The 18,109-nt window shown below is 38.0% G+C and overlaps 1 protein-coding gene across 6 annotated transcripts in view; it reads right to left on the bottom strand.

Moving 5' to 3' along the window:
- Window positions 1-18,109, bottom strand: part of GEMIN2 (gem nuclear organelle associated protein 2) — a 43,496-nt gene that overhangs the window by 18,728 nt on the left and 6,659 nt on the right. For 2 of the 6 annotated variants that reach the window (XM_047767216.1, XM_047767215.1), the window contains exons 5-9: window positions 17,401-17,517; window positions 15,147-15,191; window positions 13,502-13,570; window positions 11,438-11,548; window positions 8,079-8,137 (exon numbers count right to left, since the gene is read on the bottom strand). In XM_047767216.1, the coding sequence (XP_047623172.1) occupies window positions 8,079-8,137; window positions 11,438-11,548; window positions 13,502-13,570; window positions 15,147-15,191; window positions 17,401-17,517 (401 nt within the window). Of the gene's footprint in view, window positions 1-2,024; window positions 2,668-7,661; window positions 7,803-8,078; window positions 8,138-11,437; window positions 11,549-13,501; window positions 13,571-15,146; window positions 15,192-17,400; window positions 17,518-18,109 lie in introns of those variants that run through there. The other 4 variants (XR_007133165.1, XM_047767219.1, XM_047767218.1 and 1 more) reach the window with 4 other exon arrangements.

The following is an 18,109-nucleotide window of genomic DNA, read 5'->3' as shown; positions in this document are numbered from 1 at the left end:
TACAAAAGTCATAATTTTGCAAATGATATATAAGTTGAGAGTTTCTTTTAACACTTTTGCTCTCCTGATAGAGACAGCAAGAAGTGATGGAAACTTTTTATTCTCCCTGGAATGTAGATTAGAAGTAAGAGCTAAAATAACCATATCATGACTAAAATGATAAAAGCTTTACACTAATGATGATGAAAGAGAAATCTGGATGCAGCCTAGGACATTTAAGATATTGCACAGCTGCTGCACCAGCCCCAAACTTCTCAAACTAGAATTACTTTATGAGAAAGAAAAATAAATTCCTAACTTTAATATTTCAGTTAAGTTTCAAATGCAATATTAACTGATAGAATTTTGCAACCCTACTCTTGGGAACTTCTGGTCAAAGATAAAGGAAAACGTTATGTACATGAAGGCATTCACTGTAGCATTTTCTATACTGGATTAACACTGAAAACAGATTAGATATTCAACAATGAGAGAATGTTCAAATATGGTAAAATACAATTTAAACTACTAGGCTATCATTTATTTTATTAAAAAAAATTTTTTTTTTGGCTTCTTAGGGCTGCACCTGCAGCACATGGAGGTTCCCAGGCAAGGGGTCGAATTGGAGTAGCAGCTGCCGCCTATGCCACAGCCATAGCAACATGGGACCCAAGCTGCATCTGTGACCTATACCACAGCTCATGGCAACACCGAATCCCTGACTGACTGAGCGAGGCCAGGGATAGAACCCGCATCCTCATGGTTACTAGTCAGATTCATTTCCACTGCATCACAACAGAAACTCATTTAAAATTCAGCTCTATGAAGACTTAGCAGAAAAGATTCAAATACAAAACTATATATGTTCCATTTATAACTAGTGGCAGAAGTATTGGTTGCCTGATCTGTAGTTAATTCCATTCCCCTTTCTTTTTCCATCTCGCATTAGAAAGACTGGAAAAGATTCTAATTCCATTTCCCCACTTTTCTAGAGGTAATGACTTTATATACTGATGGCCAACTGATGAATACAGATCTGTTGTGGACTTCTGCAGGAGGTTCTGCTTTTGTGAGAAAAGGATCAGTTGTAGAAGGCTCTGCCTCCTTCTACCCTTTTCCTGTCTTTTTTTTTTTTTTTTTTTTCATTTGTCACTTTAGGGTCACACCACAGCGTATGGAGGTTCCCAGGGGTCCAATCAGAGCTGTACCTGCTGGCCTACACCACAGCCAGGGCAACTTGGGATCCGAGCCATATCTGTGACCTACACCACAGCTCATAGCAACATTGGATCCTGAACCCGCTGAGCGAGGCCAGGGAGCGAATGCATATCCTCATGGATACTAGTTGGGTCCATCAACCACTGACTCACAAAGGGAACTCCTTTTTTTTTTTTTTTTTTTCCTTTTCCTGTCTTGAGTACAGACACAATGCTCTGCACTGCAGTGGCCATCCTACTGTGAGGGAAGCTAAAAGATTATCAGAGATCTTGGTATTGTGGAGTCACTGAACCAATGCCAAGAGCCATCTCCTCTAGACTTTTGTTATGTGAAAAAAATAAATCCCTATTTGAAAACCCATTGATATTTGGATTTTTTGTTATTTAAAGTAGGAAATATTTCTACCTGATATAGAAATAGATAAATTATGAGTGATATGAATAAAAGATGTGTCCGAAAAATTAAGACACTCTACTTTTTAGGGTATTACTGAAAACAAACTGTAATAAACACAATAAAACATTTAAAAATAACAGTTTGAGCTTAAAAGGAAAAACATCAGATCAATTTTGTTGCTGATTATGAATACACGTACCATATAATCTATATTATCTTTTTGTTTTGTTCTGTTTTGTTTTTTAGGGCCATACATGTGGCATAGGGAGGTTCCCAGGCTAGGGGTCTAATCAGAGTTGCAGCTGCCAGTCTACGCCACAGCCACAGCAACGCATGATCTGAGCCACATCTGCAACTTATACCACAGCTCACAGCAACACCAGATCCTTAAACCACTGAGCAAGGCCAGGGCTGAACCCACATCCTCATGGATCCTAGTCAGGTTCGTTAACAGCTAAGCCACGACAGGAACTCCATAATCTAGATTATCTTAATTCTAATACTTGTCTTTATCCTTTATTTAAACTTGTCTTTTGTTTGGTTAAAGAATCAAACAAAATTTTGTAACCAAAACACATTTTCAATTAACATTTTATATGTATATATGTAAATAATGAAACAGCACTATAAAATTTCATCATACAGTTTTTGTGCAGGATCTTCATCAATAAATGGCATTCAATTTGTTTTAGAAGTATGTGATTACAGAAACCTGTTTAAACTGTTCATCAAAAACTGGGTAAGGTCTTTCTCTTTTTTTTAGGATTTTTAAAAATACTTCAATAAATTTTGTTATATTTGTAGTTTTACAAATATTATCACAACCTAATTGGGCAAGGTCTTTCAAAGATACCTCAGACATTCAAATCAATACAGTCTATCTTCTGAATATCAACTTGAGCTGCACAGGTTAAGATGAAGGCTTCACATAGTATTGACGATGTGATGCAACCTGCACTTGAATTGGCACTGCACTTCCTCAGACTTAGGTTGTCTTCATCCCAAGTATCTTCTATCTTCAAGAGCTCAGCTACATCAAGATGGCTCATCAGCTAAGTCACGTTGATCAAATACCTAGTGAAGACAGAATTTATACAGCAAAGAAAAACCACAAACAAAGTGAAAAGACAACCTGAGACCGTGAGAAAATATTTGCAAATGATGAGACCAATGAGGGCTTAATTTCCAAAATACACAAACAGCTCATACAATGACAAAAAAACAAACAACTCAACCAAAAATGAGCAAAGGAGTTCCCTTGTGGTACAGTGGGTTAAGAATCCAGTGTTGTTACTGCAGTAGCTCAGGCTGCTGCTGTGGCATAGGTTCAATCCCACCTATACAGACATTTCTCCAAAGAAGATATGGAGATGGCAAAGAGGCACATAAAAAGATGCTCAACATTGCTAATTATTAGAGAAAAGCAAATCAAAACTACAATGGGATATCACGTCACACCAATCAGAATGGCCATCATCGAAAAGTACAAATAAATGCTGGAGGGGATGTGGACAAAAAGGAACCGTCCTACCCTGTTGGTGACAATGTAAGTGATGTAGTCACTATGTAAAAATAGTATGGTGGTTCCTTAAAAAACTAAACATAAGAGTTACCACATGTGGAGTTCCCGTCGTGGCGCAGTGGTTAACGAATCCGACTAGGAACCATGAGGTTGCGGGTTCGGTCCCTGTCCTCGCTCAGTGGGTTAACGATCCGGCGTTGCCGTGAGCTGTGGTATAGGTTGCAGACGCGGCTCGGATCCGGCGTTGCTGTGGCTCTGGCGTAGGCCGGTGGCTACAGCTCCGATTCAACCCCTAGCCTGGGAACCTCCATATGCCGAGGGAGCAGCCCAAGAAATAGCAAGAACAACAACAACAAAGACAAAGACAAAAGACAAAAAAAAAAGAGTTACCACATGTTCTCCCAATCTTATTACTGGGTATATACCCAGAGAAAACTCTAATTCAAAAAGATATAAGCAGTCCAATGTTCATAGCAGCACTATATACATATAATAGCCAAGACATGGAAGCAACCTAAAGGTTCATCAACAGATGAATGGATAAAGAAGATGTGGTATATATATAATGGAATATTAGTCATAAAAAAGAATGAAATAATGCCATTTGCAGCAAAATGGGTAGACCTAGAGATTATCATACTAGGTGGAGTAAGTCAGAATACAAACATCATATGATATCACTTCTATGTAGAATCTAGAAAAATGATACAAAGATCTTATTACAAAACACAAAGACTCAAAAACACACAGAACACAAATTACAGTTATCAAAGGGTAGAGATGAATTAGGAGCTTGGGATTAATAGACACAAAGTGTTACAGACAACTTAGATAAATAACAAGGTCATCAGGAACTATATTCAGTATCTTGTATGTAATAAACCATAATGGAAAAGAATATGAAAAATACATGTATATATGTATAACTGAATTACTCTGCTGTATACAAGAAGCAAACACAACATTCTAGATCAACTTCAATTAAAAAAAATTTATTGTATGCTTAAAAATATTGATTGCAGCACTACTTAGAGCAAAAAGCCACAGAGCTCTGGCATGGCACAGTGGAAATGAATATGACTAGGAACCATGAGGTTTCAGGTTCCATCCCTGGCCTTGCTCATTGGGTTAAGGATCTGGCACTGCCGTGAGCTGTGGTGTAGGTCCCAGATGTGGCTCGGATCTAGCGTTGCTGTGGCTCTGGCATAGGCCAGCAGCAACAGCTCCGATTTGACCCCTAGCCTGGGAACCTCCAAATGCCGTGGGTGCTGCCCTAAATAGACAAAAAACAAACAAACAAACAAAAAAAACCCAAACAAAAAAGAGCAAAAAGCCACAAATAATCATCCATCAATATCCACAAATATCCATCAATAAAGGGACTGGATGAATAATCTGTGGTACATCTACACAGTGGAAGACTATGATGCTTTTATAAAAAAGGAATGAGGAAAATATCTATACTAATATTAAGTGCTTTCCAAGATTTTTTAGGTAAAAAACACAAGGTACAGAATGATATGCTTAGTAGGTTACCTTCTGTAAGCATGTGCAGGAATCCAGATATATTTACATACATATATTTGCTTATATTTTTTAAAAGAAAAAATAACTGGAAGGATAAATTAAAAATTAATACAATAGATAACCGCAAAAGGGAGAAAGGCTATAGTGGATAAAGGTGGATTCTAAAATGCTCGAAATGTACCTTGAATTATAATTTTAACTTTGGAACAATATAAATTTTTGAAATTATTAAACAATATTAAATAAAAAAGAAAATCACTAACCAAACTCCACCAAATGTATTTTCTCCTATACTAAGTTGGAGGCATTAACTACACAGAGGAGAATAATTTCAAGTGACCTAAAGCAGAGACAAAAAAGAACTGGAAAGAATTCTTAAACTGATTTTAATAGTTTTTCCTTTTCTTTGTCTTTTTAGGGTTGTACCCAAAACATATGGAAGTTCCCAGTCTAGGGGTCAAATTGGAGCTGTAGCTGCCAACCTATACCACAGCCACAGCAATGCCAGATCTGAGCCATGTCTGTGACTTATACCACAGCTCATGGCAATGCCAGATCTTTAACCCACTGAGAGAGGCCAAGGATCGAACCTGCGTCCTCATGGATACTAGTCAGATTTGCTTCCACTGAGCCATGATGGGAACTCCTGACTTCAATAGTTTTACTCTCCATAATATTGTTAGCATTGTTATTCTGAAACTATTACATGAATATTATAGGATAAAGCCAATAATTATGTTAATTTTGTTAGAATCTAGAATTTTAAGCACAGAAGTATAACATAAAAGAAAAATCAAGTAATCTTAAATTAGAACTACAATATCAATTTGAACCCTTGATTTTATTTTTCTTTTTCTAAAAAAATGAGTAATTCCTAGTCACTGAAAAGGCCTAAATGGGAGTTCCCGTTGTTGCTCAGTGGTTAACGAATCCAACTAGGAACCATGAGGTTGCAGGTTCAATCCCTGGCGTTGCTCAGTGGGTTAAGGACCCAGCATTGCCGTGAGCTGTGGTGTAGGTTGCAGACGCGGCTCGGATCCCGAGTTGCCGTGGCTCTGGCCTAGGCCAGCGGCTACAGCTCCGATTAGACCCTTAACCTGGGAACCTCCATATGCCACGGGTGCGCCCCTAGGAAAGGCAAAAGACAAAAAAAAAAAAAAAAAAGGCCTCAATGCAATAACCAACCTCACAACAATTAGCTTCCCTAATGTTCAAACTGTGGACTCTAGATACCACATTCTACTTTAAAAGAGGAACCAGCACTCCTAGGAGGAAAGACTGATTCCAGATCTGGAGCCACAACTGTCCAAGATACATATGAACCACCTTGGCATACTAGAAAGGAAGAAAGCTATAAAAGATAAAAGACCACTAAGGTTATATAACAAAAAGCATAAGAACTGATCTGAAGGGCGCCGACTGTCCAAAGAGAACTATTTGAGCATCAAAAAGAATTGGGAGTTTGGGGTTAGTAGATGCAAACTATTGCATTTGGAATGGATAAGCAATGAGATTTTGCTGTATAGCACTGGGAACTATATCTGATCACTTGTGACAGAACATGATGGAAGATAATGTGAAAGGGGGAAAAATTCGTGAATAATCATTTATTCTCTCATAACTGCATAATATTATAAAATATCAGTCAGATGATATGTTAAATCCCTGGGTCCATTAAGCACTAGCTTACTGAACTAGTACTTAATTACTTAATATTTCTGAACCTGTGTCCTCATCTGTAAAAGGAAAAAAAAAAAAACAAACCCTGAGTTGTTCTAAGGATCAGAGATATAGTATATTTGTTCTTAGGGCAATCTGTATCTTCTCATTTAATCCTAATCATCAACAGAAAAGGTAGGTATTAGTTTAGTTTATTATAAGCATAGTTAAAAGCTTAGTTCTGGAGTAACGCTGCCTGAGTTTAGATCTTAGCTCTGCCATTTACTAGTTCTATGATGGTAAGAAAGTAATTTAACCTCTCTCTGCCATGGTTTCCTTACTCATAGACTGACAATAGTACCTACTTTATTATTATTACTTTTTTTCTTTTTTGGCCGCCCCACAGCATATGGAGTGCCCAGGCCAGGGAACGAATCTGAGCCCAAGTTGCAACCTATGCCACAGCTGAGGCAAAGCTGGATCCTTAACCCACTGTGAGGGGCCAGGGATCAAACCTGCGCCCTGCTGCTGCAGAGACACCATTCATTCTGTTGTGCCACAGCAGTACCTACCTTCTAAGGATTAAATGGTCCTATTTTGAAGCACTATGAAAAACGTCTGGCACAAAGTTCCCAGTAAGTTTTAATTATCAATGTTAGCATAATTATTGTAGATCAAGAAGCTATATGCTGAACATATGTATACTCTGAAAAAGTATCTTGTTTGGGGGAGGGAAAAATGAACACAGGATTATTTACCTTCCCCATATTTAAATAAATTATAAAGCTTTGATGTTACTGGCATTAGAATAAAAACAGTGGCCAATGAACAAAAATATCAAGTCCAGAAAGAGACCTAAAATTAAATGTGTATGTATACATACACACACACACATATATACACATTCACACATAAGAATTTAGAATATGAAAAGAGGAGTTCCTGTTGTGGCGCAGAAGAAACAAGTCCGACTAGGAACCATGAGGTTGCGGGTTCAATCCCTGGCCTCACTCAGTGAGTTAAGGATCCGGCGTTGCCGTGAGCTATGGTGAAGGTCGCAGATAAGGCTTGGATCTGGTGTTGCTGTGGCTCTGGTGTAGGCTGGCAGCAACAGCTCTGATGAGACCCCTAGCCTGGGAATCTCCATGTGCCACAGGTGCGCCCCTAAAAAGACAAAAGACAAAAAAAAATAAGAAAAATAAAAAATAAAAAAAAGAGTACAAAAACATTTTCAAACTCCATATGAAATTTTAATGTAAGAAATGAAATCAAACATATACTAAATAAATTTATGCCCCAAATGAAAATGAACAAAGGACACAAGAAATTTTAAAAATTGCAATAAAATGAAACATACCCTTACTGGTAATCAAACCTAAGCAAATTATAATCTTTTTATAACTAGAATGGAAACATTTACATCAACTGAAAATGGCCAGTGTTGAATGGGAGATGTGCACTCTCATTGATATTTCAGTGGGAACAGAGTGGTATGATCTTTCTGGAAGGCAAACAAGCAATAAACACCTGTTTCAGAAGTACATGCAAACCCATTAACTTATTTCAAGGAATTTATTACCCTTAGGAAATAATAGCAGTCTATGTATAAGAATCTTCAATGTGACATTATTTGTAGAGAAAAACTAGAAACAAAGAGAATTGTGATATATACAATATTAGTTCCTTACACCTCAACTTCCTCACTGTAAAATGGAAATACTCCTCTCTACTACCATTAATAATGCTGTTACAAAGCAAGAAGCTAAGGATTACTTACCTGCTAACCAAGCAGATTAATAAATTCAAAGCAGGAACCCTCTCATCATCTTTGCTGTCCTTAAAAAAAAAAAAAAGGAAAAGAAAAAAAAAACCTTTAAAATGTAGTCTGTTGGAGTTCCCGTCGTGGCGCAGTGGTTAATTAATCTGATTAGGAACCATGAGGTTGTGCGTTGAATCCCTGGCCTTGCTCAGTGGGTTAAGGATCTGGTGTTGCCATGAGCTGTGGTGTAGGTTGCAGATGCGGCTTGGATCCCGTGTTGCTGTGGCTCTGGTGTAGGCCGGGGGCTATAGCTCCCATTCGAGCCCTAGCCTGGGAACTTCCATATGCCGAGGGAGTGCCCCTAGAAAAGGCAAAAAGACAAAAAATAAAATAAAATAAAATAAAATAAAATAAAATAAAATGTAATCTGTTATCTTTTAACATTTTTGAACATTTCACTAGATGACGGTAATTAGATGGAAATAGAAAATAATCAAAGAAAAAAGAAAAACTGTTGAGTTGATGATCCCTTGAGAAAATCTAAGATCTTTTTGTTTTTAATGGCCACACCCATGGCATATGGAAGTTCCCAGGAAAGGGACTGAATCCAAGCAGCAGCTGTGGCAATGCCAGGTCCTTTAATCCTGGGGCTCAAACCTGGGGATAAAACTCGAATCTCTGTAGCAACGAGAGCTGCTGCAGTAAGATTCTTTTTTTTTTTTTCTTTTCTAGGGCCGCACCTGTGGCATATGGAGGTTCCCAGGCTAGGGGTCCAATTGGAGCTGTAGCCGCTGGCCTACACCACAGTTCCGGCAATGCAGGATCCAAGCCTCGTCTTCGACCACAGCTCACGGAAATGCCGGATCCTTAACCCATTAAGTGAGGCCGGTGATCGAACCCACAACCTCATGGTTCGTAGTAAGATTCATTAACCACTGAGCCACGAAGGGAACTAACTCCCTGCAGTAAGATTCTTAACCCAATGCACCACAGCAGGAACTCTAAGATCACTTTTTATTTTAATTTTAATTTTATTTTTGTCTTTTTAGGGCTGCACCAGCAGCATGTATGGAGGTTCCCAGGCTAGGGGTCGAACCTACATCCTCATGTATACCAGTTGGGTTCAGCAACCACTGAGCCATGACAGGAACTCCCATAAGACCATTTTTTAAAAAAGAAAAGTCCTGAGGAGTTCCCGCTGTAGTGCAACAGAAATGAATCCAATTAATAACCATGAGGTTGCAGGTTCAATCCCTGGCCTTGTTCAGGGGGTTAAGGATCTGGCTTTGCCATGAGCTGTGGTGTAGGTCACAGACATGGCTCAGATCTTGCATTGCTATGGGGCTGTGGTACAGGCTGGCAGCTGTAGCTCCAATTCGACCCCTAGCCTGGGAACCTTCATATATTGTGGGTGCAGCCCTAATAAGCAAAAAAAAAAAAAAAAAAGGCCTGAACAGGTTCTAAGAAGAAATAACAGCTGAGGGCTCTCAGGAGGCTAACTTGGGAGAGATATTTTTCTTGGTTCCAAGTACAGGAACTAAAAAAGCCTATGTCCTAACTGTACACTAATGGAAAAAATTATATAAAAATATTTTAAAGAAAATATTCCAGATTATGGTCTCAATTATGATGGAAGTAGTTCCTGAACTGTATACTTCGTATATCACTGAATCGTTCCCTTCAAATATCTGTTAAAATGAAAGACCTGTTAAAATGAAAGACCTAAGACACATGGAAAGTAGTCTTACAGAGTATGATAATTTATTTTTATTCATTTCAAGGAATAGTCACAATAAATAAGTAATGTTATAACAGATGTGCCATACATTAATTCAAACTTGGGACACACTTCAGTGATGTCAGGCCATCCAACCCTTTTTTTTTTTCCTGCTTTTTTTAAGGCCACACATGCAGCATATGGAAGTTTTCAGGCTAGGGGTCGTATCAGAGCTGCAGCTGCTGGCCTATGCCACAGCAACTCGGGATCTGAACTGCATCTGTGACCTACACCACAGGTGACAGCAATGCCAGATCCTTAACCCACTAAGCAAAGCCAAGGATCAAACCTGTGTCCTCATGGATACTAGCTGGGTTTGTTACCACTGAGCCACAACAGGAACTTCAGGGCATTTGATTCTTTTATGTGCAAAGTACTATAGGTTACAAATTGAATAAAACATATTTCCTGGAGTTCCTCTCGTGGCTCAGCGGAAACAAATCTGGCTAGGAACCATGAGGTTTCGGGTTCAATCCCTGGCCTCGCTCAGTGGGTTAAGGATCGGTATTGCCATGAGCTGTTGTGTAGGTCGCATACTTGGGCTCAGATCCTGTGTTGCTATGGCTGTGGCGTAGGCTGGAGGCTACAGCTCCGATTAGACCCCTAGCCTGGGAACCTCCATATGCCGCAAGAGCCGCCCAAGAAATGGCAAAAAAAAAAAAGATACACAGCATACTTTGAGGATCAGGGCAAGTATTATGAAAAGATTGTGAAAAGTAAATGGTATTTAGACACAGATTAGAAGAGAGTGAAAAGTCCCTTCTGCAGAGGGAATAAAGTCCAGGAACATAGCATAGGGAATATTTAGTGAGTAACAAGTACATTTTGCTTAGAGTATAGGCCATATAAGTTAGTTTGTATCATATCATGGATGTCTAATGAAGATATTTTGGAGTAGTCAATGGAGAACAAGTACACATTTTGTGGAAGGGAAAGGAGGAATGAGAAAAAAATCAGAAGTGGGCTTAGTTTGACATTGAATTAATTTATATTGTAATGCTGCAAGCATGAGTTAGGGGAAGGGTCTGATGAGAAATTCAAAATAACCATCGGGCTACAGACTCTCAGTCGACCACTCTAGCTTCATGACTCTCCTTACTATTTAGTAAATGAAGCTCATTTTCAGCTGGGCACACTGTCACCCAATTAAAAGTACACATTACCCACAACCCTAATGGCCATGTGACTAAATTCTGGCCAATGAGCTGTTTTGGCCAGATGTGCTTGTGGAACCTCTGGGAAGGCTCTTTAGAGGGGAGGACCTTCTTGTCTTCTTTCCAACATCCCTATAATAAAATACAATGGCTGAAGTTTCGGCAGCCATCTTGGATTATGAGGTGAGTTTGAGGATGGAACCACATGTGGCAGAACTCAAAGGCCTGGGTTATTGCCATCTCAGATCTAATCTACCTATCTTCAGATTTCATTTGTCTGAGAAAAACAGTTCATTTTATTTAAGCTACTGTTATTCTAGACTCTTCCATTATGTGACTAAATCTAATTCTATAAAATATTCCATGCTTTCCTATTTCATTGAAATTGTTCATCATCACATAAATTGATAAGAGCTTTTGATTTGAAATAGCAAGTATGAACTTACCACTAAAAGCCTCACTTCAGAGCACCTTCTTGCAAGCTGACGAATCAGTGAATGAGCCTCTGGTAATAAAGGCTTTTCAAGACAAGCCAATAAAGCATAAAGCCATCTTCCCTATATGGAATTAAAAAAATAATAAGTAGACAAACTGCAACATATATCACTAAATTGTACCCTAGAAAGGTTATATCAAATGATATTTCCACCAGCAGTATATATGACTGAGTTTATTCTGAACACGTTACTTTGGGAAATCCTGAAGAATATTAGAACAAAATTTATTTATTTTTTCTTTTTTCTTTTTCTTTTTCCCAGGCTAGGTGTTGAATGGGACCTGTACCTGCCAGTTTACACCACAGCCATAGCAATGCTGGATTTGAGCTGCATCTGCACCTACCTCACAGCTCACTTAACCCACTGAGATCACACCCGCATCCTCACAGAGACTTTGTCAAGTTCTTAACCCACCGAGCCACAATGGGAACTTAAAAACAGTGATTTTAAACATGGATTTTTTTTTTTCCCCTTAAAAATTACATGTTCTTGGGAGTTCCCGTCATGGTGCAGTGGTTAACGAATCTGACTAGGAACCATGAGGTTGCAGGTTCAATCCCTGCCCTTGCTCAGTGGGTTAATGATCCGGCGTTGCGGTGCGCTGTGGTGTAGGCCACAGACGTGGCTCGGATCTGGCATTGCTGTGGCTCTGGCATAGGCCCTCGGCTACAGCTCCGATTAGACTCCTAGCCTGGAAACCTCCCATATGCTGCAGGAGTGGCCCAAGAAATAGCAAAAAAAGACCAAAAAAAAAATTACAGTAGAGATTTAAAAGAATGAAAATATAAGAGTTCCCACTGTGGCACAACGGGATTGGCAGTGTCTCTGCAATGCCAGGATGTAGGTTTGTGCTCTGGGCTGGCACAGTGGATTATAGGATGCAGCATAAGTCACAATTGTGGCCCTGATCTGATCCCTGGCCTGGGAACTTCATGTGCCACAGGGCAGCCAAAAGAGAAAAAAAAAAAAAATACAAGAATGAAAAATTTAAAAAATCAGAGTGAAAATATAGTGATAAAAGTATAACCATTATACGTATGTAAGAGACTTAGCTAAGAAACTGCCTGAATGACAGGCTGAGAAACATATACACTATAGTGTAATGTTGCTTTTCCTATCTCTCCCAGAATACTATAACCTAACCTTCTAGAGGGCAAAGATTATATCACATGTTTTGACAGGGAGCTTTGGAGGCTCAGATACACTCCTGCAGATACCCTCAATTTTGAAAAAAATCTGTTTCTAAAAATTAAGTCTAGCTTCAAAGGATGATAAAATTCCCTATTAAGGGATTAAGTAGGTAATTCATCTATAAAATGTCTACCAAATTTGCCCAGTTTTGAAGGTGAAAGATAAGCTGTGAGTATAAAGCAACAAAATAGAGGGCAGTTGTTATTAAAGAGTCTAGCCAGACTGCCACTCCATGAGTTTCAGTTCTAGCAGTTATAATCTGTGTGACTTGAAGCAAGTTCCTGAAGCTATATGAGCTTGTTTCCTTATCTCTAAAATTGAAATAATGGCTCATAGGTTATTAAAGGATTCCAGGAGTTATTATATGTAAAATCTGTAGAAAAATGCCTGGTATATATGTTTACTATTATTGTTAGTATTTGTTATTCTTTTGTGGACTAGATTTCAAAGCCATGTTAGAAAATGCATCTCAAACTTCTTTAAGCCAGTGCTATTTGAAATGGGGTCTCAGACTGGTTGTCAGTCTGTTGCTTACTGATCTGTGACAAGATAAGCAGCTTCTCCCAGGATATAAATCAACTATCTAGTTGACTTTTTTTCCCCTCAATGTAAGACTTTCTTAGTGAAGGAAGCAGTATGCTGATTTGCATTCTAGTATAAGTTCCTTATTTCACTGCAAATAACCATGATTTGCATTATTCATAGAGTTGTACATATATGTATAGTATAAACATATATATAAATAATGTCAAGTCATATCATATATAAGGTAAGTATATATAATTTGGTCTGTACTATGAAAAGTAAAAGATGCGGTAATACCAATTCTGGAGTAAAGTCTCTTTCTCCAAACCAATTACTCAGATACTCCAAGACACTAGTTACTGTTGCCTAAAAAGAGGGGAAGGAGATGGAAGAATAGCATCAATATAAAACACTAAGTTCAACCTGAGTTTCATTAAGTTTAGTTAGAAAACAACTCATATTTAAAATGACCTCATTCTTTAGACTTCCAGAGAAAAGTGCAATTTAGTAATCTGATTAGATGGGTTTTTTAAAAAATATTCTTATATAATTTCACGTATCAATACCTTGGTTTAAAATCGAAGATTTAGTTTATAACTACTAATTTGGTTCAGAACTACTTAAAAAAAATTTCACACACTATGAAAAAAAAATCTTTGCAAAAATACTTTCAGCTTGTTTTCATTAAATCAAATATAAAGAGAAAGATCAGCTTTAAAGCTATATAGAGGGAATTCACTAAACTACTGAAAATATTCTCTGGCTTATTCAAACATAGATGGACACTTACAAACATCACTCTCATCAAATTTAGTATACCTACTACAGTATCTTTTTTGGGGGGGGGCTTTTTAGGGCTGCAATTATAGCACATAGAAGTTCCCAGGTTAGGGGTCAAATCAGAGATACAGCTGTCAGCCACAGCAACGAGGGATCTGAGCAGCTTCTGCGATCTATACCATAGCTCATGGCAGTGCTGGATCCCTGACCCACAGAGCAAGGCCAGGGATTGAACCCACAACTTCATGGATACCAGTTGGATTTGTTTCCGCTGCACCACAACAGGAACTTCCCTATAGTATCTTAATCTTAATGTAAGTGATATGTGAGTAAAACTGTCAGCCAGTTTTTGATTTACAACAGAGTATGATGCTTTTTTTTTTTTTTTTGGTCACCCCAGGGCATATGGAGTTCCTGGGACAGGAATCAGATCCAAGCTACAGTTGCAACCCTCGCTGCAGCTGTGGCAACTTGGGGTCCTTTAACCCACTGTGCTGGGCCAGGGATCAAACCTGTGTCCTGACGCTACACAGACACCCTGGATCCTGCTGTGCCACAGCAGGAACTCCAGATTTACAACAGAGTATGACTCTTAAAAAAAATTTATCTACCATTGGTACTCTATGCTATGTGAATGCAAAACAATCAAAAGTTTTTATTTGCTCTTTAAATAGGTAACAGTTCCTGAAAGACTGAAGGACTGAAGTCCATTATTTCTCCCCTTTTGATCCAAGAAATTCAAATTTCATTCTTAATGAAATGTGTAGGACATCCAGAACTATAAACACCTTTTTGATCTCAGTATTTATTTCAAACCCCAGAATCTAAGACTTATAACTAAAATGTATATATGTGAATAGTTTAGCACCATGATCAAGAGCATGAGTTCTAACATCAGATCAACCTGGGGCTGAGTCCCAATGTCACCATTAAAATTCACTGAAAAACCACCAAGTGACTTTAATTCTGTTTCCTCAGCTACAAAAAAATAGGTATTAATAATAATTCCCCATAATTCCCATAGTGAGGATTAAATAAGAACTGTTACAAAGTCTAGAACTGGGTCTTGCATACTGTAAATATTCAGGAAATTATTTAAATATTTTAACACACATTGCAAACAAAAGAACACTTAACATTCTTATTATTAGACAGACTTTACCTGATTCATTCTGCTAACAATGCTAAGCAAGGGAGGAAAACCAATCTGAAAGAAAAATTAAATTGAAATTTACTAAATAGTATTACAAGGAGGGGTTCATTTTTTTTTTTTTTCCAAACTGGTGAATTTCTCAACACACTGTTATTAAAGAACAAAGACTAGATAAAAGAAAAATTTCTCCACTGTCCATTACAATAAAATATTCCATGAGCTATTATGTTGGTAATGCCCAAGAAAATAATGTCTTAACATTTGAACACGTAAATTAAAAACAAAGAACGATTTTAGTAATTAAGATGTTAAAACATAAAACTGAAAAAAATGATACTATGACATTAATATGTTGTATACACTTTTTCAAAATCTTCAGCTAAAGTTATTATTTTCAGGAATTAAAGGCACTTGAATGAGTTTTTTCAAACCTAGTCTGCTTCAATTTAAGAAAGTGCTTTGGAGTTTAATGCTGGAAGCCTTGATTATGAAAACAGTCCTGACTTGGTGAGAAACTTGAGGACGTGCATTAAACTTTTATGTCCTTAAATTGTTCTTTCACATGATATGCTTTACTTGTATGTATTTTGGGTTTTGTTTTGTTTTCTTTTCTTTTTAGGGGCGCACCCATGGCATATGGAAGCCTTCTAGGCTAGAGGTTGAATCAGAGATATAGCTGCCGGCCTACACCACAGCCACAGCAACGCAGGATCTGAACCATGTCTGCAACTTACACCGCAGGTCGTGGCAACGCCGGACCATGGACCCACTGAGCAAGGCCAGAAATCAAACCTGCATCCTCATGGATACTAGTCAGATTTGTTTCCAATGCTCCAAATGGGAACTCCCTCACCTGTATGTATTTGGTAATAATGAACTATATATATTTTAATTCTGTGTCAAATTAAAATATATTATGGATATTATCCCAAAGAACATAAGTTGTCTAAGAAACAGTGTCAAATTAGCTCCCTTAGAGATTTGAATCTGTCTACACTCCCACTACCATGTGTAAGAGTGCCTGTCTTCCTAGCCTTTGTTGACTCAGTGTATCAAACTTTCTTTACCAATATGTCATACCAGCTCTGTGCAATTATAAGTTAAATTTCTATCATAAGTGAGTCTGGGCATTTTCTCATGTAAGAACAATCTGTATTTCCTTCTTGTGAGATGTCCTTTATATTTTGCCTTTTTTTTTTTAATTTGGGTTCTTGGTGTTTTTCAGTGATTTTTGGAGCTTTACATTTTGGGGCTAAACTAATTTTAATAGGAAAAACACAATGTGGCACCACATAGAAAATGATAAATATCTATTCAACAGAACAATATAGTTTCAGGAGTTACTAGTAATGCAGATGAATACAGTGAGTTCCTTGGAACATCTGCACACTTGAAGGCAAGCAAATGCTAAAGGACAAGAAGCAGATAGCTACATAATTTATGATTAAAATAAAAGTCACGTGAAATTGGAGTTCCCATTGTGGTGAAGTGGAAAAGAATCCGACTAGGAACCATGAGATTGTGGGTTTGATCCCTGGCCTCGCTCAGTGGGTTGAGGACCCAGCGTTACCGTGAGCTATGGTGTGGGTCGAAGATGTGGCTTGGATCCTGCATTGCTGTGGCTGTGGTGTAGGCCAGCAGCAGTAGCTCTGATTAAACCCCTAGCCTGGGAACCTCCGTATGCCATGGGTGCAGCCCTAAAAAAAGCAAAAAAATAAAATAAAGTCACGTGAAATTAAAATATACCCTCAACATTTAATCTCCAGAATATGAATTTATGAATAAACATTTTAAAGCACCTAACTTTGTTTCCTTGACTACTTATAACTCATTGTTTGACTCATGCCTAATGGTTTTTTAAAAAAAGAATCCTATCTGACAAAATTATTAAAAAGCTAAAGCATAAGAGATATGAAGCTAACCTAAAAAGAGCCACAGTACATTGTTTTATAAATGAGGCTATCAATTTTTAAGTCAAAGAGCCAATGAACTAAGTTAGGGATTGGCAAGTAATTTCCGTAAAGAGCCAGACAGTAAATATTTTAGGTTTTGTAGACCATATACTGTCTAAGTCACATTATTATTAATTTTTTTAACAACCCTTTAAAAATGTAAAAACTATAAAGTTTTTATGTTTAGCTCATGAGCTGGACAAGAACAGGTTGCAGATTGGATTTGGCCTAGACTGCAGTTTGCTGAGTCTTTACATGAAATCATGCACTGAAATTATAATTTTTCTTTGTGTAGCCACATTATCACCTACTTGTACATAATCAATTCCAGGACTTTCACTTGCAGCTGGTCCAACAGTAACTCCTTCAGCACATAACCTTTCACCGAGACAAAATTTTTTCCAGCCTTCTTCATCTTCAGATTTTGGCTAAAACAAAGAAAAAAGAAGAAGAATTTAGTTATTCCTATATAATTTTTAAAGAAAATACTCAACAGTGAAAAAAATAAGTGAGAATTCCTCTGTATCCCCACCACCTCAACACAAAGATATACTGCCTGTTACGACAGAGTGAACTGTATAGTCCTAAAAATCACGTGCTGCAGTCCTAACCCACAGTACCTCAGAATGTGATTATTTGAAGTCTGGGCCTTTATAGCAGCAATTAAGTTAAAATGAGGTAGTTAGGGCAGGTCCTAATCCAAAATGACCTGCATCCATAAGAAGAGGAAATGTGGACAGAGAGCTATTACACATGTGTGTGCACACAGGAGACCATGTAAGGACAAAGCAAGAAGATGATCATCTGAAACCAAAGAGAGAGGCCTGAAGAGAAATGTACTGACACCTTGATCTCAGACTTTGATGGTCACACCAGCATTTAGTTTGGATTGTACTTTATTATTTACTTACTTTTTTATTTTATTTTTTTTAGGGCTGCACCTACAGCATACGGAAGTTTCCAGGCTAGGGGTCAAATCGGAGCTGAAGCTACAAGCCTACACCACAGTCACAGCAATGC

This window comes from Phacochoerus africanus, chromosome 2 (assembly GCF_016906955.1).
Source record: "Phacochoerus africanus isolate WHEZ1 chromosome 2, ROS_Pafr_v1, whole genome shotgun sequence".
Taxonomy (NCBI): Eukaryota; Metazoa; Chordata; class Mammalia; order Artiodactyla; family Suidae; genus Phacochoerus; species Phacochoerus africanus.
The sequence above is the reverse complement of the archived record's forward strand: the minus strand, read 5'-3'. Positions and strand labels throughout refer to the sequence as shown.